Consider the following 27,883-nt stretch of genomic DNA (forward strand, 5'->3'; position numbering starts at 1 on the left):
CGCAGGCACCCCTGAGTCTCTTGCCATTCAGAAATTGGAGTGCGCACAACAATATTGCTCTCCTTTTGTACAATGCTCAGAGAGCAATATTCATAAGTTCAATGGGCAAACAAACATACTTTTTGTTTGTTTTTTTAAAGGAGGAATATGTTACTGGAATAACATGATTTACCTAGTACCTGTCTCCTCATGCCCTTTTTCGGCAGTTTCTAGGTGTGAGCTTTGTATTCTCTCTGTCACATCCACAACAGAAGTTTGCTAAGGGTGCTGACCGCACAGAGCTACAATTGCCAGCTCTCTTAACAAACTATAATTTCCAGGATTCACCATGATGGTTAGGAGTGCTTTAAGGTGGACGTAACCCAAAAAAAGGTGGTGTAACCCACCAATTCCCTGGGGATTAGTCTCTAGCCAAGTAGGACCAGTGGCTCAGTATCGTCCACAATGATTTGCAGTTGCTCTCCAGGATTTCAAACCAGGGATTTCCCCAGCCCTTCCTAGAGATGGGATAGAGTCTGGGAACTTTGGGATGCAAAGCATGTGTTCTACCACAGAGCTACAGCCCCATCTCAGATCTTTGCCTCTACCGATGGTGAAGCCACTGTTATGGCTCTAAAGAGCATTATGTACTCCCAGATATAGTAAAAACAAGAGCATGGTCTGAGGGCCCAAGATGGAGCCACCTTGCTAATGTAAATCAGGTCTATGTCTGCTTCGGTAGGAGACCACCTATGAAGCCCATTATGGAACCTCTGTGATGTCTTCAGTTTCATGATGGACGAAAGGTGGGATATAAACGTCCTAAATAAAAATAATAAAGAATGAAACCTATGCTACAAAGACATTGCTTTAAAATTCATAGTTTCTGTATATTGGAAATTGCTCTGCGTTTTCTGAATAGTAGAAATATTAGTAAAAATTACTATGGTTTGCCTAAGCATTAATGGTGCAGCAGCATTAAAATTCCTAGTCCATTTGCAGGGTCCTACCTGGTTTCAAATTGGTTGGGGAACTGTATTGCAGGGGATTGAATTAGATGACCCTCATGGATCCTTCCAACTCTATGGCTATCTGAATATTTTGGATGCTATCTGAATACTGTAAATGTCGCTAGATTGTTTTTAACTGCATGGTGCTCCTTTATGCATTGATTTATTTTTAAATAGCTCCATTGTCACTCACTTGCTGATAAAGTCGTTGAATTCAGATGACCATATCTCTGGCTGCCGCAATGTAGGAGGCGGATTTCTGTGGAAGATGACATTAAAATAGGTTTACATGTAGAATTACAATAAGCTCGAATAAATTTTCAACCAAATAGAGTGAGAGAAGTCAAGCTGAGTAATGGATTTCTGGAAGAGTCATTAAAAAATACACAGATTTCCTCTAGCTTAAAAGGAGCATTGTTTAGAAAAGCATAATGCACCACTGATTGTCTTAATGTTATAAGTCTTTGGAAAAGGGGGATTTAAAATCTCTATCAAATAAATCAAGAACTGCAGTAATTTTCTAGCATTCAAACAAAATGATACAACTAATGACCTATTCATCATTATTTATGTGTCGTGGCAAGTCCCCTGCAGTCCTAAAGGCAGTAGGCTTTACAATTCTTTGGTTTGCTAACACTGTCATGAAATTCAGTGGGATTAAATATCCTCTTGGAGTTCACTCCAGCCAATGACAAGAGGCTGAAATGGTTGAACAAGTTAATTTTGTTAAGGAAATGGGTCTGTTAAGTGTCTTCTTTGTTATGTAAGCCAGGGCTAGAGTGTGGCCACAGAAACTAAATGGTTGGAGACAATTCTGGAAGGTGAACAAAAGAGTCCATGTGTTTTCTATCATCCTCCCCTGGCTGGAGTGATGCTATCATAGTGTCTATATGTGTTTGAGAGAGAACAACAGACTTGCAGTCATGGAACTGGGTCTGAAAGAGACACAGAGAGGCTGATCTGCTCTCTGTGAGAATCCAGTGTTATAGCACAGGGTGGGGTGGGGGGCACAGAGAAGCTTAATGGGGAAGTGGGATCTGTTGGAGAGTTGATGCTGTGAATCTTTGATCTTATGATCAGCCTGAATATATGTGTAAATAAAATCACAAAAATGTCGTAAGACTCCGGTGACGTTCATTCCTAGGAAACCAACTCAGGGTACATACAGGGACTCTGTGAAACCTCTCATTAATGGGGGTACACATAAAAAAAAATATTGTCAGGATTACTTCTAATTCCATTAGGATCATAATCCACCTATTGGTCAATTGCATAACCCATGAAGAATTCTTTAACATCTAAGAAACAGGTACATATCTGGCATCACCACATGGGCCTGCCTCTGCTAGGCCAGATGTATATGGACTTCAACTCCCATCATCCCTGATTAGTAGCCATGTTGGTCCTACCACATTGGCTGCTGCTAGTTTAAATGGTTAAAATGGCACCCAGCACTATATTTACGCATATATCTACTTGCTGCCAAAGTAAGTATTTATTCATGCCTTCCCAAAACAGGTTAAGTTCTAGAGTCTAACATCTCTTAGTTAGAAAGTTCCATGCAGGACCCACTGAGCTCAGTTTTCTTTCTCCAATTAAATTTGAGCGAAGAAGTAGACAACGCTACCATAAGAGACTGCCATTGCGTGGATGAAATCACTGAATACATTTTACAGAACTGTTATCCCTCCCCCTCCACCTGCCCCATTGTGGTCAGGTAGCCTGCCCAATAAAAGATACGTGAAATAAGATGGTACCTTGGTATTTTGAACAGAGCTCTCATAGGATGCAAATCAGCCAGTGGTGGATCTCCATCGCCTAACTCTATAGCGGTGATCCCAAGTGACCAGGCGTCACATCTGGCATCATAGGAACTATCCAGCTGCTGCTCACATGCAATTACCTGTTAAGATATAAAATTAAATAACAGCATCTGAACCGGAGGTGCTGCCAGACAGGCATTTCACAACCTTCTTGCTTGCATCTGAAACACATTACACTAAGCCTTTTCAGCAGAGCTATGAGACAGGCCATAATTACAGGCTTTTTGCCCTATGAAGTGGACGTATTCTGAGGAGGCAAGTATTTAAGCTGCTTTTTGGCCTTCCACACTGCCTGCCAGAGAATGACAGTTGTGAGACCGAAGCACCTCAAACCGTGACTCTTGTATGGCAATAATACGCAGAGGGTGGAGGGAAGTGCTCATCCATGTTTCCGCAGCTGTCGCCGTGGCAACAAAATGTCTGCCTCAGCAACTAGCTTAGCCTCCCCTTTCAAAAGGGAATTGAATATTACTTCCTTCTAGGATGGATTAGTAAAATCCAGGACCAGGTGAAGTCCTTGATACTGGGTCCAAAAACAACTACTGCCTTGAACTACAGCTGTAGCAAATAACTGAGGAGGTCTTAGCAAGGCACTGACCTCATAAGCTTTGGAGTGGCAAAATGGCCTCTTCATCACGTTTGAAGGATGAGGCGCAATCAGGCTTATTCCATAAAAGTTACGTCTGCCTGGGCAGGTTTCTGGGTCCTTGTTCTACACTAGGCCTAGACAACTTCAGATTCTCTAAATAAAATACAGTGGTACCTCGGGTTACATATGCTTCAGGTTACATACGCTTCAGGTTACAAACTCCGCTAACCCAGAAATATTATCTCAGGTTAAGAACTTTGCTTCAGGATGAGAACAGAAATCGTGCTCCAGTGGTGTGGCGGCAGCAGGAGGCCCCATTAGCTAAAGTGCTGCTTCAGGTTAAGAACAGTTTCAGGTTAAGTACGGACCTCCGGAATGAATTAAGTACTTAACCTGAGGTACCACTGTACACCAAAGTTCAAAGAAGTTCTGTATTTACCTGCCTGGTACTGCAGAGGGAGTGTGGTGGTCAAGCACATGGCAGACCATGGGACATGGCTGGGGGAGGAGTGGTTTAGCTTTAAAAGAGTGTTGTGCAGATTTATGGAAGATATCAACAGGCACACCAACTCTAGGGGGAAGTTCAAAGGCACCTCAGCTCCCTCAATATTTGTTGTAAAGGGAGCCAGCCCTTTAATGGGTACATGTGATGTCACATGTGCATGTGACGTGTGCTGGGCCCCCTCAATCTTGAGGGCAACCTGGTACCACTGGCTGCCAATAGCTACTAGCCCAGAGACTGTTATCCCTCTACCCTCAGAGGAAGTATACCTCTGAATGCTAGTTGCTGGGAATCACAACTAGGGAGAGTGATGTTGTGTTCAGATTCTCCTTGCAGATTTCCCATAGGCATCTGCATAGGCCCTGTGAGAACAAAATGCAGGACTAGATAGAGCTTTGGCCTGCTCTTACAGTCTTTTGTTGGTAGGTCATGTTGTGTTGACGTCCCCAGAGTGGCAGTCCTTTTGTTGACATTCCATTGTGATCCATAAAGGAGCCCAATTTCATGAAATGCATTATTATTTCAACCCCTCAGTGACCCAAGTACCAGTCGGATAGCAGAAACTAACAAACCTCTGCATTCCCCCCCCCGTGCCCAATTTTCAGCCCCAGCAAAGAATGAGCAAGAGAAATGAACAGCGTGTTGGTTTGTTGTCTCTTTTGACTATACATTTTATCACACATTGTCCTTCTCTGAAATCCCCTGGGATACTCTGTTAAACATTTGGTTTGGTGGCTGAATATTGGGAGAGGGAAAGCATACATTTGGTTTTCCAGGTCTTATTTAATTTTTCCTCGAGGAAATTTACGCAGAGAAAATGTCATGCATCAAGTGAGCTGAAGAGGCAACTGAATATATTAATAAGGCTGCAGGCACACACTATACATTTAATGTTCATTACTTCCCCCAAAGAAACATGGGAACTGTAGTTTGTTAAGGGTGCTTGGATCTGTAGCTCTGTGAGAGGTCAGCCAAAACTTCTAGGATTCTTGGGTTGTGGAATTCATGTGTTTTAAATATGTGGTGTGTATGCAGCCTCAACACTTATTATGTATGAAACCTGACAGGATTATATAGATTTCTGCGATAAACCTATCAACACCAATTTAAACATGAACGAAGTTAACTTCACTGCCAGGGATTTATTTTACTGGACCCAAATGAGTAATGCCAAAACATGAACTTGGCTGCAGTCTGTTTTAATAGTCTTAAAGGTAAAGGTAAAGGTACCCCTGCCTGTACGGGCCAGTCGTGACCGACTCTAGGGTTGAGCGCTCATCTCACTCTAGAGGCCCGGAGCCGGCGCCGTCTGAAGACACTTCCGGGTCACGTGGCCAGCGTGACAAAGCTGCTCTGGCAAGCCTGCACCAGCGCAGCACACGGAAACGCTGTTTACCTTCCCGCTATAAAGCGGTACCTATTTATCTACTTGCCCTTAAGGGTGCTTTCGAACTGCTAGGTTGGCAGGAGCTGGGACCGAACGATGGGAGCTCACCCCGCCACGGGGATTCGAACCGCTGACCATACGATCGGCAAGTCCTAGGGACTGAGGTTTTACCCACAGCACCACCCGCGTCCCTTTAATAGTCTTAACACAGATCAAATGCAAAGCCCCCCTCCCAAAAGAACAGAGAGAGCTAGAAACTTGGGGTGGGTATAGCAAAGGATTTAGAAAGTGATAGATTAAAAAAAGAGAGAGAGAAACACATACAGACACAACCCCATAGTAGGAGTTAATAATATTTCATCTAACCTCAGGAGCCATCCAAAAAGGAGTTCCCACAGATGTATTCCGACGGAGACGACTGCTGGTCAGCTGGGCTGATACACCTAAAGGGAACAAGCAGATGGATGCAGTTGACACATCTATGCTTAATGAATTCTATGCAGAGAGTATCACATCTATTGTTCTCATAATTTTGTTCCAACATGGCGTTTCTAATTCAAAAGCTTAGCAGCATTTTTTCAGCTCTCTGCCAACAAGCAAGCAAGAAAGCTGGTAAATATCGCATGCCCTGCTTTCGCCACCCACCCTGAGTTTCATTCACTGCCAACGGCTTGAAAGGGGTTTGAATTTAGTTCTAAATTCGGGTTTTTACAAGCAATCTGACAGCACATTTTTTGAGACCGATGATTACAGTATTTCTGTCTCCTATTCTTAGTGGGGGGAAACCACAACGGGCATTTGAGCAAGTCAAACTCACTCTTTCATTTAAGGCATACTTTTAAAAAAAGAAATACATTAGCGATACTCAGTGTGTTTTTTCCTAAAAAAAGAATGTTTAGGGGTACTCTCATTTTCCTACTCATATTGAAATACTGCCCCTCAATGAAGCCAAACTTAGATTCACAAAATGTTTAGGGGTATGAGTACCCCTGCGTCCCCTCAGGAAAAAAAAGCACTGGCGTTTCTCTTTTAAAGCCAGCACCAGGAGTGAAAGAAAAAGCAAACCTCAGCTACATTAATAGTTTGTGCATTCATTTCATTTCATCCTCAGGAAACATCTGAATTGCATGCATCCTTCTGCTAAAAGCACGATTAGTTGTAAAAAATAAAAATAAAAAAGCCAGGATGCATGAAAACTGCACTGAGCAAGGCTGCTCAATGACTCCTAGCACATTTCTGCTAGGATGCAATGACAGGTTGAAACACATCTAAATGTGTACACCATTGAAAATCCGCTCACGTGGAACACAAACTGTTGTTAAGACCTACACTCTAACCTGCACAAATGGTTTTAAAACTTTTGACTTTCAGGGGATTTGTGCCCCATTGATTTCTCACGCAATAACGCAAATAAACCTAGTTTAACGGCTTAAAACCAAACAGGAGAGAGACCGATGCGTAAACAAGAGAAATAAAAATAGTAGCCTGCAAGGCTAAAAATATCTCCTTTCTACAAAGGTTTGCTACAATTAACTTACTCATGGCAGTTACAGCTATTTCTTGCTGCAGCCGCCTTCCCAGAAAGGGTCACGAGGGACACAGAAACAGTCAAAGGACCAGCGTGGCTACTGTCACACCTACACACTCCTATTTTTACCATTCTTAAGCTTCAGAGAAAAGTTTTCTAAGAATGTTGGAGCAGTGGCAAAGAAGGCAAGCAAGAGTTATTCAAACATCTCTGCTAGGAGACCAGCTGCTGCTTTTGCTCCTTCTCAAATGTCACCAAACACCAGGCTGCAAAGCAGAGGGAGAGAAGATGTTCCCCAGTCATAGAACCACAGAGTTGGAAGGGATCCCGAGCATCATCTTGAAATGCAGGAAGATGCAGCTGTCCTATACAGGGATCGGACCTGCAAGCTTGGCATTATGAGCACCACACTGTAACCAATTGAGCTATCCAGGCATCACTCTGCAGCCACCATTCCATCAGGCTACCTGAACTGACCCCCTCCCAGCTGGTTGTTATAAGAACTGTCACTTTAAGAAACTGGGGCCACAACTTCTCCCCTCCCCCCACACTTTCTTGGTCATGTCTTTTAGATTGTACATGCCTGAGGACAGGGATTATCATAGTGCTGCTCTGGGAGCCATTTCAGCTAAAGCATGGGATTCCCTCACCCTTTAAATGTACAGTATTCAGATAAATACATAATGAAAGATGCATAGTGTCACGGAACAGGGAGTGCCACATATGGGGAGTCACTACTAAAAAGTCCCTGTCACACAGTCTTGGGAAGTTGGAGACTGTGCTCCATCTGAACTGATATCAGGCTGCAAACACACCATACATTTAAAAAAAAAAATCCTGGGAACTGTAGTTTGTTAAGGGTGCTGGGAATTGAAGCTCTGTGAGGATTCTTGGGGGGAAATAATATGCTTCAGAAGTATGGTGTGTCCACAGCTAGTCATTCACATTTTGCAAGGGTATTCAGTGACCACTTCCATGCCCTTACAATGGCATTCCTATTGCAAAGGACACAGGGAAGGCAGATCTGAGAGTTTCTTCCAGCTAGATCGCGCCCTCTCCCCATTGCCCTCCCTATCAGTTGCCCTGCCAGGACAATCTTGATAATATTTCATATATTGCAATCACTTGTTGTGATTCTTAAAATGAATTTCAGTGTAACTTATAAGCGGCTTTGCCAGAATTTCTGCATCAAAAGGCGGGATATAAAGGATTGTGATAAACATAATTGGGAAAGGGGAAGGCACCATCTTTTCCTCGCCTGCTATAGATCATGCTCCTGAATTAATTTCATTCACTTAGGCTTGGCAAAGGCAAAGACATGGACAATCATGCCCAAGAAGCAACTGTGTTATTTTTTATTATGCTTCTGTTGTCAAATTTGATTACCATAAATTGCCTTGCAGAGGAAAGGGCAAACATAAATCTAACATTAATTTGCAAGAGATGCTCAGTTGAAATCATGGCCCATTCAATTATTCTAAAGTGCCCCAAAAATATTGACAGTGCACGTGGATCTCTCATATATATATGTGTGTGTGTGTGTGTGTGCAACACGATGCATGTTTTAAATCTGAATCATGAAAAGTGGCTTTCTGAAAGCTGACTTTTAAATTTATTAGCATTATTCTTAACCTTTTGCTCTTGGCAGCAAGCTGGCATTTCAGTCTGTGTCATCTGCTGAACAATATTTCCTTAAGCGCTTGCCTCTTGCAAAAGGATCGTGATGTTATGCCACACTTGGCTGTACTCTCTTTCAGCACCTTGTCATGGCCAGTCAAGAATAAGGCCAGGCTTGCAAGTTTTCTAACAGCGACTTTTCTGAGGGGAAGGCGGGGAAGAGAGGTCGACATTATTTTTGGAAGAAATCTAAAAATACAGCAGAGAGGCATATGGATCAAAACCACAGTGCAAATCTTTTGCAGATGAAAGGTTTCCCAGAGCTAGACAGTTATGCCAGACTGAGCAACAGAAACGTAATCCAGATAAAACCAAGGAGGTGCTGTGGGTTGTGAGCTTGACTGAGAACAGAGCCATCACTCCTGCAGCCGTATGTTGTTTGGGAAAATGGGTAACACTCATGCCTGGTATTACCACACAGCATCCTTGGACTCTCCTGAAGATACAGGGCAGCTTTCATTGCAATTAGATTTTCTAGAGTCATAGAATTGTAGAGTTGGAAGGGAAGCCAAGGGACACCCAGTCCAATCCTCTGCAATGCAGGAATCTCAACACATGGTCACCCATCCAACTTGAAACCGTACTGGACCCTGCTTAGCTTTGCAAAGGTGTTAGCGGTTTTATTGCATGAATGATATACGATATACAATATACAATATCTTTATTGTCATTGTCCCATACAGAACAATGAAATTGAAAAACTACATAAAACATTCAAAAAACCCTAAAAACTCTGAAACCCCATTTTAAAATACACTATACTATACTATAAAAACCCCTAAAAACTCTGAAACCCCATTTTAAAATACACTATACTATACTATACTATACTATACTATACTATACTATACTATACTATAGAATACACTATACTAAAAAATACACTGTACTATAGAGACCCCTTATGCTGCGTTTAGAACCAGAATTGCATTTGCGTAGAAACTGTTTCTCAGGCGGCTAGTCCTGGCCTTTATAACCCTATACCTTCTCCCAGAAGGCAGAAGCTGAAAGAGATCATTTCCAGGGTGCGTACTACCCTGCGCTATCTCTGCCGCTTTCTTATGGCACCTGGCAGCATAGATTTGATCTAAGGTGGGAAGAGTGCACCCAGTTATTCTCTCTGCAGTCTTTACAACCCTGTAAGAGTAAGTTGTTTTTGCTGCACCACTCCCCCAACTGCTCAACTTCCTTCCTATAGGCCGCCTCCCCCTCTCCAGTCGTGATTAAACCAACCACCGTTGTATCATCTGCAAACTTAATGATCTTATTACTGGGGTATTTGGGGGCACAGTCAGCTGTATAGAGTGTATATAAAAGCGGGCAGCCAAGCAATGTGCAACAAGGCCCTCTCTGTGATGGCACCAAAGCTGGGGAACTAGGGGAGCTAACCTTGTTTCACCCTTATTATCTTTGAGATGACAGACTGAGGTGGCTCCCTTCAGGTGGGTTGTGTGAGGCATTGCTATCCATCTTTACTACTGGATATGTAAAGCACAGTCTTTTAAAAAGTCTAGTCTTTTTATTATTCCAAATCAAACTTGTCCAGAATTGCCATTCCACACGCGATGGACAAATTATCTGGTGTGGCGCAACAACTACACAATGATCCCTGATTGGAATCAGCGAGGCAGGCAGTTTTATTTACCGATACATGAGACCATGACTAAAAGTAATCACGAAGCCCTTCTCTGACTCACGCCTAAACATCAGCTAGGGGGCACAGAGAAACGTCTTTTCCTTTTGGAACAATTTCAAGTGAAATTGCTTTAACTAATGGTTACGCCTTGCAGAATGATTCACACAAAGTTTACAGATAGTGAAAGCCAACAGCGTTCTCAGTACAAAAGGATGCCAGCGCATTGCTTCAAGACAACAGAGGCTCTGTCAAACCTTTGGAAAGCTTTCTGAATGTCACTATAGGCAAGAATAACGTGGCACTGGATGGAAGATTCATAGCAGAGATTACAGGAAATCAGAATTATAGAGCAGGGGTGCCCTTGGGAGTCTCCCTAGGCCTGTTCCTCTCCACAGACCAGGCCTCTTGGCAGTCCTGTTCCACACCCTTGGGTGTTTTTGCTTGGCTGGAGTGTGTCCTTGGACTCTGATAATGCCTCTTGCTTGCCGGGATGCAGGGTGGAGATGTGTGATATGTTTCATTTTTGCATGGCTGCACTGTAGGTAAAGGTAAAGGGACCCCTGACCATTAGGTCCAGTCATGGCCGACTCTGGGGTTGCAGCGCTCATCTCGCTTTATTGGCTGAGGGAGCCGGCGTACAGCTTCCAGGTCATGTGGCCAGCATGACTAAGCCGCTTCTGGTGAACCAGAGCAGCACACGGAAATGCCGTTTATCTTCCTGCCAGAGTGGTACCTATTTATCTACTTGCACTTTGACGTGCTTTCGAACTGCTAGGTTGGCAGGAGATGGCTGCACTGTAGCCTACTGCATAAAGGAAGAGTCACATCCATTGCTTTGCCCTCTTTTGCCACTGGGCCCACCAGTCACTGCCACACAGCTCCCAGAAGGTGCCCCCATAAGGGAAAGTGACCCTTGACTCAAATAAAGGTTCCCTGCCCCTGTCATGGAGAGCACATTTGAATTAGAACCCCTCTCCTCCAATAACATGCTTGAAAGCAGTTGTTTAAAGAAGTGTAGGCCTGATGGGGGTTCATGGTAGGACTCGGCTGGGACACCTCACTCTGGGTCATGCAGACAGCACAGTCTATACTGGCTCTGCTAAACTCTCCTTTTGCTGGGCAGTCAGATTCTTTTGTGCGGGGATGAAAATTGGAAATGTGGGATGAAAATGGAATGTGCATATCTAATAATTGAAAAAGAAGAAACCCGAAGGATTTCCCAAAACCATAATGTGGCATAGAAGGTGTCAGGAATGAGCCAGCTCCAAGTGTAACTTTGTATCCAGCTGCTGAATACAGTCAGGAACAGAGAAGTTTGGAGTCGACGCTGGCTGGGCAGAGCACACAGCTGCCAGGGTCGACTCCCCCTGATCTTGGACAACCGGTTGCCAAAGGAACAACTGAGAGCAGGCTGGCACACAGCCAAAGCTCTCAGGAAGCTCAAAAAGGTGCAAACAGCCACAGAGACAGTTTTTCAGAACAAGGAAGAGGCTGTAGCTGACACAATAAGTCTGAGGCGGCAGTGAATAGTGGGGCTGCTAGACAGGAAACAAAATAAGAGACGGAAGGGTCAGAAGTTCAATATCTTCTGTTGACACCGGTAGGAGTCTTCAGAAGGGTCATCTTGAGTGATAATAATGGCGGCTTGGCTAGAGCTGTCCAGAACTATCTGTTCATTTTTGCAATAAATCCTCCTTTTTAATTACCTACGCTTACTGTGTTATCAAGCCAGGAACCTAGACTCCTGACAGAAGGGCATCTCAATTTATTTAAGTTCCCCCACTGACACCTTACGCACACCCACACCCCTGCCAAAAACCACAAATCCAATACAGCAAGTGAGGGAACGACCCAGCATTAAGAACGCTTCTGAGACGACCGACACAGTAATCATACAAGTGACTCTGCCCATTTGCTGGGCAGGGTGCACATTGGTATGCATCTGACATACAACTGGCCTGCAGCATGTTGCAGATCCCAGAATTTATACCGAGGGAAGCGTCTGACTTAAAAAACCAATCTGCAGGTCTGCACCAGCACAAGCAGCTGAATACATCTGCATTATCTGCACGATGGTTTTCCATGGAGTCGTGTCAGCAATGATCCAGATATACCCAGAGGACAGAGTGAGGCATTGGGACAATAAAACAAATCTGGGTAGGTGAAGCAAGCGACTTATGGCATATGTCACATGAGAAGATGAACAAACCACATGCTCACGAATCATCTGGAGTTGAAAGAATAGTCACAGTAAGCCTTAGAGGTGATGGTTCAAATAGACAAGGAGTGTAAAAGCAACTCCTTGCCTACTGAGCCATGCTTCCAGAGAGGACACCAGCCCACCTGAATGTTTTCCCAGGCCTTGAGCAGAGGAATCCCACCTGGAGGCAGGGGAGAGTGATTCCAAGCCGGAGGAACCACCCAATCCAAAGCTCTGCTGGACTCATGTTGGTGGAGAGGATATTTCTCCATTATTTTCTTCTTCTGTCAGCCTATTGCTTTTGGAGGGAGGGTGGGATTTCACCTCCCATTGGTCCTAGAGCTGGGATACTTTCCCTCTCACTCTGGGGATGTTAGGCGGAAATGGGAGGGCCTGGAATTTTAGGTGTGTTTAAGCACTGACATTGTCCTTTTACTAGCAACCATTGTCCTCTGTCCTTCCTTACATCTGGGTCCCCAAGAGGTGGGAGAGAGGAAAGAATATGGGCATGTTCGTTTGAGCTCCACCTTTATATGAGTCTCCAGCTTTATATGAATTTGTCAGTAACCCACAGGGTTTGCCTAAGACATTTTGCTACCTGAGATGTTCCCTTGCCTGTTCTATATACTGAAGTCAACTGGTCTGCTAACTGAATCTCATTTCAGCACTGGTGACAAGGACAGCGTCTTCCGCCATACCTGACAGCAGCAGGCTAGCTTAGAGGGGCAGCTTAGCCCACAAAGGACACCCACTGCTGCTGCTGCTGCTGCCCACCTGCATCTGCTGCCTGAGGCTGCCGCCTCATTCTGCCTAATGGTAGGAGCAGGTAGGACCTGACTCTTATACACATATTTGCTGCCCTAACATCTAGATTGGCTCCAGGTTCCACAAGCAGCTTAGATAAATTGTTTCAGTTCAGCATTCCCCTGGTACTTGCGACACGCCAATGTCAAATATTCTAAATAAAAAGCCAATTATCTTCCCTCAGCTTCTCGGAGATGATTCATAGTGGAGTCTGAGCCTCTGGTTTAGTCACGCTGCTTGATGCTCCAAGCAAAGCTGTCCATTTCTGTTCTTTTGATTTGGTTCATTCTTTCATTCATACCCTCAACTTTACCTCATTAGATTACTGTAATTGTTTCCTGTTTGGTTTACCTGGGTCTTATCTAGGCCCTTTCATTTCAGTGACAACTCAACTGAGTAACAGGCAAACCACGGTTTGGCCACCACCGTGATGGTGCCTCAAGCTCATATTTTCTCCTCTTCCCATGGCACGTTCAAGTTTCCTTCTGCACTACCAGGCTTGGATGGACAACTGTTTTGTTTAATTATTTATTTGGAGCACCTAAATTTTAACATGTATTAGTATTTTAACTTTTGTATGTTTTAAGGCAAGGTTGTATTTTTCCCCTTGATTTTACTGTTTCATGTTTTGTAAGAGTTTGTTTGTTTTACTATCAAGTGGTATTTAAATGTAATGAATGAATGAATGAATAAAATACCCTGCTCTTTAGTCAAAAAAGACTCCCTGAGTGACTTACATACAATCAACTACATACAACCAGGATTTTTTTTTATTTTTTTTTAAGAGAACGATATGAAAGGTCAAGTTAAGCTTGTTGTTAAAGAAAAGAGCAGGGAATATTTCTTCAAAAGCCACATGTGCTACTGGTTCAAACCTACTTTAGCTACAATCTGGCACTAGATGAGAGACAGAGCAAGTATTGCTGGCACCTGATGTTATTAGCACGGCTGTCTCATGAAACTCCTATAAGGTTTATTCAAACGAAGGAATTCTGATGGATTCAACTTCTCATACAGAGGTGAGGAAGTTACACATGCTGGAATTTCTTTTTCGACTCAACAAAGAGAAGGCTCAGGAGCCTTGCCTTCTGGTGGATTTACCGTATTTTTCGCTCCATAAGACGCACTTTTTCCCTCTTAAAAAGTAAGGGGGGATGTGTGTGCGTCTTATGGAGTGAATGCAGGTGGCAGGCAGGTGGGAAAAGCCCCCAAGAGCCGCACACATACTCCTCAGGGCTCTTGTGGGCTTTTCCCCGAGAAAGGATAAGGGAGCACGGCTCTTGGGGGAGCCTCTCCCAGGCAGGGGGATGAAGGCAAGGGGAGGCTGCGCGTGGCCAAGGAAGAAGCCAGGACAGCCTGCGGGATCACTGCGCTGTGATCTCGCTGGCTGTCCTGGCTTCTTGCTTAGCTGCGCGCAGCCTCCCCTTGCCCAGGAGAGGCTGCGCACAGCTATCCCATAAGAGCATTCAGAATATTTTTTCTCTTGTTTTCCTCTTCCAAAAACTAGGTGCGTCTTATGGTCTGGTGCATCTTATACAGCGAAAAATACAGTGATCGTCCTAGATATTACTGCAAGATATAGTACTGCAGTAAATTTGCTTATGTAGTAAATACACTTCGGTCATCATGGATGGAAAGCACATTCGCTCACACAGAACGGCACATTGTATTTCACTGATCCTCCCACCATCCACTGTAGCTCCTCACACGCTATCTACACCTGAGGTTTGGGGGACACTCTGCAACAATATGGGATATAACATTTGTAGAATCATTATCTTGAGCATCCCTAGTGTGGGTAACTGCTAATAACTTGTCAAGCCACAGACCTAACAGATTAAATATGAGCTGAAAATATATCAACACAATGAAAGAATTTTAGGTTATTGTCCCATTCAAAGATCCAGGTGCCTAAATATGTAGAGATAACTTTTGATTTCAATAAAATGTGTTGCAATAAAAAATATTCACTAGTCATTCTGAAAAGTCCTCCAGCAGTTGTTACAATCTCTATAAAACAATTCTTGCATTTCAAATCACCTAAAATTAGCATAAGCATTCAAATTCATTTTTTTGCAGCTGTCAACTTCATATTCCAAGTAGGGTCACCGCAGTTACCTATCTATTTATAGCTCACTATTTGAAATTAATTAGCAATTAGTTATTTCCATTCTCTACATATGTTAACTCTTTCCTGTAAATTGCAGACCTAAAGTACATTACACATGACACAACATGAAACTAAATGAAACAACCCAGTCAAATCAAGCTAATTAAAAACCCCTCAAATCTAATTATTTGTGACTAGTGCTGTTTACATGCCACACCTTAAATAACACCAAAGTAAACTACGTCATAGTAAATTAATCAACAAGGTTTAAATGTATGAACACAATGTGAGGTCAAATTATGCAAAGCTTGCCTCAGTTTGTGAGGTGGGGATGTGGGCATCACATCATGTAAACCCCATAACACACATGTGATGTCATGAGTTATCCCACAGGGATGTGTCTGGGAATGCTTCAGGGTGGAGCGTGAGTGCATATCCTGACTGGGCCATGACAGAGAAGCATGAGGATGACTGAAAGACTACAGCAGGCTCCAAAATATGGGACTCACACAGTGCTTTTTTTCCTAAAAAAATGTTTGTGGGTACTCTCATTTTGACTCAAGAAAACCACCATTTTATAGTTCAAATCGGGGAAAATAAATACAAAAGTACAAAGCACAAAAGCACAAAGAACATGCATTACCTCATGATGATGAAAAATAGTAATTTTCCTACACATATTGAAATACTGCCCCTCAATGAGGCCAAACTTTCATCAGTAAAACACCACACATCCATATTCCACACTGCTTTACACATTAAATGCTCGCTTCCGTCTGAGACTCGGGAAACACCAGGAAAGGAAAGGAAGCTGCCATCAGAGGTGGTAACAACAAAACTGACCAATCACCGTACTAGATTCCAACTCCTACTTCACACATTAAACGCTCGCTTCTGTCTGAGACTCAGGAAACACCGTGACAGGAAATGAGGCTGCCATCGGGTGTAGCAACAGAACTGATGATTCACCGTGCTAGAGAAGAAACTAAAAAATTATTTTTTTTTAGTTTCTTCTCACATTAGAATCACAAAATGTTTAGGTGCATGCATACTGCTGTGTGTCCCCAGACAAAAAGTACTGGACTCGCACTTTACAGAAAATGTGTGCCCGAGAGCCTGCAGCAAAAGTGGGGCATGCAGCGTAAGTGGGAATAAGTAGAGTGGCTGAAATCTGGATCTTTACTGCTGTGGCGCCATTGTCTGTAATGGCTGTACTAATCCAACAGTGTCTGGAATGACTGCTGGGGGGCGAAATAACATGACAGCCAAGAAAGAAATGTACAAAAGGTGCAGGCTGTTCACAAAGGCTAGCATAACTGCTGTGCAAAATAAATTGGCTTAGCAGAACAGGAAAATATTATGTCCCACAATTCAGAAGTTCACAAGCCACAAAGGGAAGAAAAAGCCAGTTCCGTTATCAAAGGTCCATTAACCTGCCTATTATTGACAGCAGCTGTCATATGTGATGTCAAGCTGGCAGAGTACAACAACTAGTTGCAACAACAGAAAAAGAACCAGCAAAAGTCCAGTGGAAAACCCCCTGAACTTTGACCTGGGAGATCCGAGATAAAATCCCAAACTAGCCACAGATATACTGGGAGGCTAGTTCTTAAAGGCACAACCAGTGAAAGGGAAGCACATTTTGAGTTTGACAGATTTAAACAGAATTAAGGCTGTTCTTAGATCTTGTCCACTGAAATGCACTGAGATTTATAAGCATTTAACTCTGCTCATATTTATTTAATTGAAATATATTCCCTAATGATCTTATATCAGCTCAAACCGCCAAACGACAAAAGAATTACAGTAACGTGAAACAAGTAAAACCACAGCCAATCATGTCAATCCTTGGATGGACAACAAGGTCAGAAAAATACATTTTCTTTTTAAAACATCTGTATAGGTAAGAATGTCTCTTTCCTTTTAACAGCTACTACAGGCGTTGAGCTCTGTCAGGGCTCCTGAGGGAGATGTTTCCAAGTACAAATCATGTAAAATTAACCTTGGATATATTCTAAGGCAGGGATAGCCACCGTGATGCCCTTAAAATGTTATTGGAATATCCATCATACCCAACTCCCATTATTCCTGAATGATGGTCAAGCTGGCTAGGGCTGACTGGGAGCCAGAGCACACCTGGAGGGCACCACATTGGCTATCCCTGTCCTAAGGCAAGTCCCTCTCATTTAACATTAATTCCCTAACTGTAAAATATCCATATTCATCCCAACTGGTAGGACCGGTGAGATAGTGTCTCTCCATGTTTTGCAATAGCCAAGCAGACAAACGTAGGCTCCCTCGGCCTGTAAAGCGACATGAGCGCCGCAACCCTAGAGTTGTTCGCGACTGGACTTAATTGTCAGGGTTCCCTTTACCTTAACCTATGGGTAAGTATTTATTGAAAATCTCCATAGGTTTGGCTAGAATACTGAAGTTAATGGAAAAGTAGCTCTAGATGCAGTTACTAGGCTAAGATTCTAAAGAACCAAACTCATTCCAAACACTACTTGAAATAAGAATCTGGTTTTAATTTAAGATAAGCCAATATCCACGCCAAAAGCAAGATTTTAAGACTTCAAGCTTCTTACTCCTGGAAATTTATCTCAAAAATTTACAGCCTTCTATTCATGGCCAACATGGGTGCTTCTGACCAATCAGCTTTAGTCTTTGTTCTTAATTCATTTTGCAGTTGAATGAGGTGTTCCCTTTCTGTTGTGAATGGGACACTATCACACAGGGCTTGACCTAATTAGTACTGAGCGATATGGCCAACCTCATTAACATCAAGGCTGCATGAGTAGGCACAGTATCTTGAGAGGCAAGAGAATATTTTTCCAAACCTTACAGCAATCAGGACTTCCCAGCACTCCCATGATTAGTGTTTTTAATAATCATATTTAACATTTCTACAGCACTTTTGAATGTTTAGAGTGATCACATATTAGATAGAAACACACACACACAACTTATCCTTATAATAACTATGAAAGATAAGTTAGTAATAAAGGTAAAGGGACCCCTGACCATTAGGTCCAGTCGTGGCTGACTCTGGGGTTGCGGCACTCATCGCTTTATTGGGTGAGGGAGCTTCCGGGTTATGTGGCCAGCATGACTAAGCCGCTTCTGGTGAACCAGAGCAGCACACGGAAACACCGCTTACCTTCCCGCCGGAGCGGTACCTATTTATCTACTTGCACTTTGATGTGCTTTCAAACTGCTAGGTTGGCAGGAGCTGGGACAATGGGAGCTCACCCCATCGCGGGGATTCAAACCGCTGACCTTCTGATCGGCAAGTCCTAGGCTCTGTGGTTTAATCCACAGCGCCACCCAAGTTAGTAATATTACTCCCATTTTACAGATCTTGAGCTGAGAGTGGCTTCCCTAAGGCCAAAACGTGCATTCACATCAGAGGTGAGGTTTGAACTGAGGCCTTCCTGATCTGACATATTGGCCACAATCCTGTGCCCAGTTTCCTGGAGGTAAGCCCCACTGAAGTCAATGGGGCTAACTTCTGAATAGACATGTATAGGATTGTGCCACTGATCCCTTAGCCACAAGACTCCCATACATTTAGCCTTATGTCAGTGTATATACATCATGAGCCTACATTATTTATTTCAAATATTTATATCCAAGTTTAAAAGGTTAAGTAAAACTCCAAAGGGGTGAGTAATAAAAATCAGCCTGCACACAAAAAGTAACTTTATAAACAACCAAGATCAACTCTCAGAACAGGAGACGAGTCATATAATTGCAGCACTGGCAATAACACCACCAGATAAAAGAGGGGATGCAACAGTCTATGCAAAATTCTGTCACCTCATCACATGGAGTTAATCTGCATGACAGGAACCTCCAAAACACAATTCAACTATAATGTCTGATGGGAGGGGCATGGGACCAATGGCTCGTGTCATGGATGGGTGGAAATGACTTGGCAATAACTTATAGAATCCCACTTTTTAGCGGAGACACCAGTCACCCCTGGGTAAAGCCAAAGTTGTGCATGTACACCAACTGGAAATATACTTTGCTCTTTCTTTTTGAAATCCAGGATACTGCATCATGAACTACTTTTAGGCAGATCCCAAAGTGAAAATCAGTGCAGTATTTGGTCAGAACAGGTGTAACTTTCTTCTACCTGAGGAGAAGGCAGGGCATGAGTACAGTGGTACCTCTCAAGACGAATGCCTCGCAAGACGGAAAACTCACAAGAAGAAAGAGTTTTCCGTTTTTCGAGGTGCTTCGCCAGACGAATTTCCCTATGGGCTTGCTTCGCAAGAAGAAAGCCCATAGGGAAATCTCCAGGGACCTCTTTTAAAATGCTGGTGGTCGGGAGCAAAGACTTTCGCCCACCGCCGGCCTTCAGAAGAGGTCCTGGACCTCTTCTGAAGGCCGGCGGGGGGGCAAAAGTCTTTGCTCCCCCCCCCCGCCTGCCTTCCCGGGACAGCGGAGACTTCTCTGCTGTCCCAGGGCGATCGCCCGCCAGCATTTTAAAATCGCCCCGGGACAGCGGAGGCTTCGCAGCCGCCCGCCAGCATTTTAAAATCGCCCTGGGACAGCGGAGAAGTCTCCGCTGTCCCGGGGCGCTTTTAAAATGCTGGTGGTCGGCAGCAAAGCCCACCTGTCCCCGGAGCTTGCGGGGCGGGAGGTGGGGAGAAGGGCTTTTCTTCCCACTGCCAGCCTTCAGAACAGCCTTCTGAAGGCTGGCGGTGGGAAGAAAAGCCCTTGTCCCCCCCCCCGCCCAGCCTTCAGAAGAGGTCGGGGGACAGAATGTCCCCGGACCTGGTCTGAAGGCGGTTTCCATAGGAACGCATTGATTGATTTTCAATGCATTCCTATGGGAAACCGTGCTTCGCAAGACAAAAAACTCGCAAGAAGAAAAAACTTGCGGAATGAATTAATTTCGTCTTGCGAGGCACCACTGTATATTGAAGCCCAAGACTCATTCTACCTCACACTGGGTCATGTTTGTCTAGACCCTAAGTTGGCTGCTTTTGACAGACAAGTGCAGTGTGACATCTCAAGGGTATAAGGACATTGCAACTTACCAAAATCCACAAGTTTAACACCTCCTTCAGTGGTTAGAAGGATGTTATTTCCCTTGATATCACGGTGGATAGTTTTGTTTTCATGCAAATGCTGAAGCCCCTGAAAAGAGAGTTTATGGTTTTTAAATGAATTTATCTGCAATAAAGAAAATACGAAATTGTCAAAATATTTGTAAACTTAGTAAGTATTCCATTTAATGCATTTTTAATTCAGGGATATACCTATAGTACAAATCCACCATAGTTCACATGGTGAACCATTACACTTTAAATTATCTCTCATGGTAAACATCTGCATGGGGGGGGGGGAATCCTTAATGAATAAAACTCATACATTTCCCAAGTCAATAAATCTTACAAACTTACAGTGTTGTCCTGAGATTTGCTGTGTCTGTAGTTAGGAAGATGGGAGTGAAGGAAATGCTATACCAGCAATATGTAACAAAATTCGGTGTTTATATGTAACCTTAAACCACGGTTTAGTGCTACGTGTAAAAGCCTTGGACTCATGCACTCCCTTCCCCTTCTTTCATGCAGCCATGAGATAGACTTGGCAGCTCTTACTTGCAACTTTACAACTCTGAGCAGTTTCTAAACAAGTCAACTTCAAACCATGGTTTACGAAACAGGCTTATTTAACCATGTAGAGTTTCTATTAAACCATGATCTCCATTTCATATATAACAGCATGCAAGGCTGCTAGAACCTGTTAGGCAGTGCTACCCACTGGACTGGTAGTAAGGAAGAAGGAAAGCAGGTGAGGACTAGGTAAGGACTGGCTGAGGGCAGACTGAGGTTGGTGGGGCCATGTCCCATTTCCCTTCCAGTGCTTGACTCTGTACCAAAATTAATTCTCCACCAAAATCAAGAGCCAATATTTGAACTGTTAATGCATTTCCTTGCTTACCATCAGGGCTTCATGTAAAATGAAAGCAATAATAACTTCACTCATTCTTTCTCCTCGCTTCAGAAATCCTTTTACAAGGTCAGTCACAGATCCTCCATTACACAGCTATTTGGTGGAAAAGAAAAGAGAAGAGAAGAGAAAAGAAAGTAATGATTGCATTTTTTTCTTTTGCTTTTTATTAGGCTTGTTAACAAGGTTACTATTCATTCATTTAAAAGTACAGTGGTACCTCGGGTTACATATGCTTCAGGTTACATACGCTTCAGGTTACAGACTCCGCTAACCCAGAAATAGTACCTCGGGTTAAGAACTTTGCTTCAGGATGGGAACAGAAATCATGCTCCAGCGGCGCTGCAGCAGTGGGAGGCCCCATTAGCTAAAGTGGTGCTTCAGGTTAAGAACAGTTTCAGGTTAAGAATGGACCTCCGGAACAAATTAAGTACTTAACCTGAGGTACCACTGTATATTTATAGTCTAACTTTCTCCCATGGATTAGGGATGGATCAAAAAGTAAACCATGTAGGACTGAAAGCTCTCCCTCAAAATAGGTCGCCTTAAGACCATAGGAAGCTTTCTTATTTATTCCCAGCTAAGATAATTGGTCTGTCTACCTAAGCATCTACTCCACACAATAGGCAGGCGTCTGCTCTCATGAGTACACTTCAGCCTCATAGGAGCTACTTGGTGTTTTACTACAACCTCAAACTCAACCAGCTGGAGCAAGGTGCAAGACACATCACCATAATATTACTACCACATTTATATCCCACCTTTCCTTCAATGAGCTGAAGGAGGCCTACCGACATGGTTCTCCCTACTATCCATTTTATCATCACAACAACTCTGCAACATAGATTCCGCTGAGAGACAACAACTGGCTCAAGGACACCAAGTGAATGGCACACAGGTGTTGAACCCTGGTTTCCCAGGTCCTAGTCCAACACTCTAACCACTACACTGGCTCTCTTCAGGACATTAAAGAACCTAGCACTTAAGAGCAACTGCTGAGTTACACCTAGATTCTCATGTGGCAGTCTGTTTCAAGGACAGCTGAATGCTTCATTAATTGTCCATGTTTATCTTGTCATACAATCAATGGTGAATCCAATAAACAAACTGAAACTCAATGGAAGTTTTGCAGTCCTGTGGGAATCTGTGGCATATCGACTGCCCATTTGTCAAAATAATATGCTGAGGTTAGCTCTGTGCTCTTCAGTGAGACTCTGTTGGGCGTGAGCCATCCAAGGACAGGGTTTCTCATCAGTTTAAATATTTGCAGAAGGCCTGGCCCTTTCATGAGCAACAATGAACACTCAATTCAGGTGAGGGATCAGAAGTGGTGCGTTACTAGTACAAGCACACATGCAATCTCCCATCCACACAATTGCTCCTCACTGATGGGTCTCTTTCTCTTCTGATTGAAGACACATACCCTTCAAACACATACCCTTAACATGACACAGTCCAAATCTGGGACGCCATCTTCTGGGTCTGCATTCCCACACGAATCACATGACCCATGCGAGATCCCAAACCCTGGAAAAATGTTGGTGTTTTTCAGGCATGGTACCCCAAAATGTGTGTTTTGGGTCACCACGTGAGATTGTGGACCTGAAGAAACTGTGTTTTGGTGTGCCACCCGAGATCATGAACCCAAAAAATCTGCAAACGTGACATGAAGGCTGGCAGCACCATCAACCCTGCCATGTGAGAATCCCTTGCAGGCAACCTCAGTACCTGGAGACAGGCAGTCAAGTTGTGTATCCATAGCTGTGATCAGAGGAGAAATGACCACTGGGAGGAGCGCAGAGAGAAGAAATGCCATGGTGCATCTGCAGGAGCATAACTGGACACCTTCATCTGTCCCAGCTGCAACAAAACATGTCTCTCCCTCATTGATCTCTACAGCCACAGCAGGCGCTGTGAACATCCAACAGCTTGACCACCTCCAAAGGCTCAGTCCTCCATTGTCTCCCAAGACAGATGGATGCCAGCCATCTTGGGTTTACATAGGAACCTAGGAAGCAGCCTTACACCAAGGCAGAATGTTGGCCCATCTAGTTCAATACTGCCTTCACTGACTGGCAGTGGCTCTCCAGGCTTTTAGGCAAGGGTCTCTCCCAGGCCTGCCTGGAGATTGAAGCTGGCACCTTCCGCATGCCAAGCAAGTGCTCTACCGCTGAGCTGTGCCCCCACCTTTTTAACACTGAGCATAAATTAAAGGTCGGCACGCCAAGAAACTTGTCAACCATACAAAATAAACACGCCTTTCACATAACTCCCTTTCTTAGTATCTGATACTTTTAAAATTATTATTTGATCTTCCTATAAACTGGCACTTTGGGAGGTGCATAAAATGAAGACATTGAAAAGCAGTTGTCAGGCAAAGTTAAAATCACTGTGATCCTCAAAGGAAGAAGCTGAAGCACTCTTCAGCACACACAGGGACAGATGTATGCAAAGATTTTTTTTGCATAGCATCCAGCACATTTATTTGTAGTGAAATTCAAAACATAATGGAGAAGGAATATTTGGAAGCATAGTCCTCCATGTCCTTTTTTGAACTGGGCAAGCAGCACTCTGCCTTCCCCGGGTTAAAATAAGCCTTGTTCTATTTTCTCCACAGCCGAGGGAAAACCTCATGGGCAAAGTGTCCCTTCCAATTTATTTTTTCTGTTCCTCTGTCTATTTTTACTAATTGTGTCAAGACACCATGACTGTCTTTGTAGGCACAGATCAAAGGTTAGGTCTTTACAAACACACAACACAACACAACACAACACAGTCAACTGTCTAAATTGGTGCAGCTGAAAATACAGCAGTTTAGCAACAATATCCATGAAAATATGATTGGGGAGCAGAAGGAAATGAAAAAAACAGAATTCACCCCCATTTGCCTAAAATATTCTGCTATGCTTATGAATCACCTTTGAATTGCATTTGGGGAGGGCAGTGGGGAAGAGCACAATGGAACTCTCACTCTGAGCCAGCAGACTTCTATATAACTACAAACATGTGTCACAATGCTAATCTGACGCTCACTGAACCAGATGTTAACACAACCACCTGCAATGGTTTTTAAATCACATATTCCCAGTAAAAGTTAGCAGCAGAGAGGGGTGTGGTCACACACCTAGCCGCTCCCAGTACCAGGCTCAGGGCCACTGCCACTTAGTGGAAGGGAGAGGTTGGCACTGGGTGGACGCATTGGCAGGAGCACAAGGGAAGCCATAGTCATATTCTCCTGATATGTGGAGGAACAGGGAACAGGTCTGGGTCCACTGACCCAAGCCCCTGTGTTCAACTGAAGGTCTATGGGCTCATCCACACTTCTTCTTGACCCATGTCAAGCACATGTCCAAGCGGTTTTCTGCTTGTCCCACCATTTTCCACAAGAAAACCTGATGGATGTTTGCTGCTGTTCAGTGGTAAAGATTGGGTTTTCCTGGGGTGGGGGTGGGGACAGCAGGGCAAGAGGAAGTCTGGAAGGACTGGGGGATGCTGGTCTCCTGTTTTTGTCTGGGTCTAGGCTCTTTTTCACCTTCGGCTAACGCTTGGGTACCTGGTTCTGCTTCTCTTCTATCCTCTGCCACATGTGAACTCCTTAGCACTGGGGCTAATGATCCTTGAATCTACAGGCACAGCAGCTTCCTAATGCCCGTGTTGAGTCATTGGTTACCTGGGGTGAGAAGAGGCCATGTGCTCTGCTAATAGAAATGTGCCGGCTGTGTTACAGATGAATGATGAGTTAAAACTGCAGGATGAGCTGGATGATTTCGATGATGGGGTTGCAATTTAAAATGACACTTGGAAGCACTGGAAGCAAGTGCTCCATTATAAATTTGGTCATTCAAAAAAATCAAAAAAATCATTTGTTCACTTGCTTCTCAATTAGCCCATCACCTAGCTATGCTAGACAGGCAAAGAAGATGAGACCCATAAAGCAATAATTTTTCTTGATATTGGAGGGACGTGGGAAGAGGAACAAGTACTGAGCATCAGATATAAGAACACGGGAAACTGCCTTATGCCATATCAGACTATTCACCCATCTAGCTTATATTCACCTTATCTAGCTCATGCTGAGAGCTGCTCTATAGGATTTCAGGCAGAAGCTTCTCCTAGCCTTTTCTACAGATGTTGCAGATAGAACCTGTGACCTTCTGTGTGCAAAGCAGATGGCTGAAAACTGACAGCCACTTACCAATTTCTCACACTAGAAGCGGTGGGATGTTCTCCCAAGCTTGGCTTATAAGCAAACTTCAGGAGCCGCCCATCTCAAAACCAAGGTGAGCTTTATAGTTGCCAGAGTTCTCCAGCTTGTAATCTGTAGGATGGCTGTAGCCCTCCAGATGTTTCTCAAAGGGGTTCCCCCCCTCCACACACACTCCCCAAAATTAGCTCAGGGGGTCAGGAGAACCCATAGAACAGCACCTGGGGGATGAGAGGCGGATGTGTGTGTGTCATTCCATCTGGCAAGTTGAAATGCTTGCCCAGACATAACATTTATCATAGCTTGATGTTGATTTCTACCTAAAGTTCCCAGCACCCTCAAACTCTTCTTTGTGGGAAAAGTCATGTGCTTTAAATGTAAGTACTGGATCAAATGTATGCTGTTTGGATCTCTATTCAGCTGTTCAATCCTTCCAGAAGTTCCCACTGAGAAGTATTTAGAGGCCGTATCCAGGGACAGAATTAAAGAAAAAGAGACCAGTCATCTTGTGTAGCTCAAGTTGTAACTTTGAAAGATGATTCAAGGATTCTAGGCTGAACTACATCATAGACCTTGCATACATTTGCCAAGACATTTTTTTTTAAAAGTCCAATCTTCTTGTGGCCAGCATTAGAATTTGCATTTGTATTAGCACATGAAAATATGCAAATTTAGTCTGACCACTCCTTACAACATTTTCAGCAAAGGGGTCTTTTTAAATGTGTTGCTCATCATCTCATCTCTCACTGTAATATTAATGTATACATGTATATATACATATAAATTCAGAACATGTTGAATTTTATTTAAGATATTCATAAATGATCCTTTTCCAAAGGAGTTCAGTGTAATGCACAACAATCATATATAAACACCAGAACACAAGCAATACAAATATAACACTGAATCAGCAACTCATCAATACACTGATTCAAATATTGCTGCTGATAGTGTTCCGGGGCTTACCTGAGAAGAGCTCTCTGCAAGTTTCCCCCCATGTTGAAGCAGACACCCCACCAAAAAATGCCCTGTGCTGTTCTCTTAACCCACACACCAAAATAAAATAAAATAATAAAATAGCAGTCTTTTTCTTCTTTTGTGAAAAGCGAAATCAAGCTTATGGGAAATACTTTTGGTCAAAATATATTTTAAAAAATTTAAAAATTTGTCGAGTAGCACCTTAGAGACCAACTAAGTTTGTTCTTGGTATAGGCTTTCGTGTGCATGCACACTTCTTCAGATACACTGAAACAGATACACTGAAACCAGACCCTTATATATATAGTGGGAGGGTGGGGTGGGGTTTTTCTCAGGAGGGTAGTAGGAGATGGGTGATTGACTCTATGGGTATGGTAAACCTGTTGAGAACTGTTAACGACTGCAATTAGTCCTACAGGAAAAAGCAAGGGATAGCATGCAGATGATTAGCATATGTAATGAGACAGGAATCCAATATCTCTATTAAGACCAGGTCTCTCCATAGTTTGCAGTTTAGTGATTACAACTGATTACAACCAAATTACAACTGATCACCCTCCTGGGCCATGGAGCCAAAAAAGTCCCCTCTGTATATTTTAAGGACTCCTGACACAAAAATTTATGCAGACCAATAGGTCTGATCTTCCAGCTTTCTTACCTCTCTCAAATCTTTCAGATCAATAGCCCACATAGTATTAGGGGAGGTCAAATTATTTCTATTTTTCGTGACCCAAAACTGTAAAGTCTGCACTAGTGAACTATCACTCTGAAATATGGCAGGCTTCACCACCTCCCTCAGAATATATGACCATGCCTGCACATTTCATCCACTTCTGCCCAAAAGGAAGGGGGAAGGCTAGAGCTATTTTGACTCCCCATAATAAGTGATGGAGGGGAAGAGAGAATGGAGCTTCCTTTTTCACTCAGTGGATTCAGATCCCGACACAAGACCAAACCTGGCTGAACCCAGAGTTCTTTGGGATGAAGAAGACTGATTCACAAACAGCTGACTCTGGACATAAATCAAATCTTGACACTAGTAGTGCAGATACCCGAGAACTCGTACCTAAACTTTCATCTGCCTTTTTGCTTTTCTACATGGTGATGAAAACAAAGTGTTAGGAAAGCCGGCCTTTATTCTGTACCCCAGGGTAGGCAGTCTGCTCAAGCAAGGGATTGTAATATGTAATTTCCCCCAGAAAATTACGAGTATTTACCAGACCTCAGTATTCTAAAGGCTACTTGTAGTCACAAATCTTTGATCCTGCAGAGAAAGGGGGACATAATTTTAAAAGAGCGGAATTACTGTAATTGGGAAGTAAAAAAAAAGAGGCATTACGCAGCTCATTATTAGAAATGGCTAAATCAAGGCTAGTTTAGAGCCGTAATGGATCAAAGAAGGCAGAGCTGGATTGAAAGGAGCAATTATACAGGGCAGCATGGAAAAATACCCAGGTCTGAAGAGTAGGAAAAGCCTCTCTTATATTGG

General features: G+C 43.5%; 1 protein-coding gene across 2 annotated transcripts in view; it reads right to left on the reverse strand.

Moving 5' to 3' along the window:
• Positions 1-27,883, reverse strand: part of MYO3A (myosin IIIA) — a 107,917-nt gene that overhangs the window by 68,819 nt on the left and 11,215 nt on the right. For both annotated transcript variants that reach the window (XM_077936835.1, XM_028750999.2), the window contains exons 4-8: positions 21,204-21,308; positions 20,297-20,396; positions 5,657-5,733; positions 2,747-2,892; positions 1,183-1,248 (exon numbers count right to left, since the gene is read on the reverse strand). In XM_077936835.1, the coding sequence (XP_077792961.1) occupies positions 1,183-1,248; positions 2,747-2,892; positions 5,657-5,733; positions 20,297-20,396; positions 21,204-21,308 (494 nt within the window). The remainder of the gene's footprint in view (positions 1-1,182; positions 1,249-2,746; positions 2,893-5,656; positions 5,734-20,296; positions 20,397-21,203; positions 21,309-27,883) is intronic.

Source organism: Podarcis muralis, chromosome 12 (assembly GCF_964188315.1).
Source record: "Podarcis muralis chromosome 12, rPodMur119.hap1.1, whole genome shotgun sequence".
NCBI classification, from domain to species: domain Eukaryota; kingdom Metazoa; phylum Chordata; class Lepidosauria; order Squamata; family Lacertidae; genus Podarcis; species Podarcis muralis.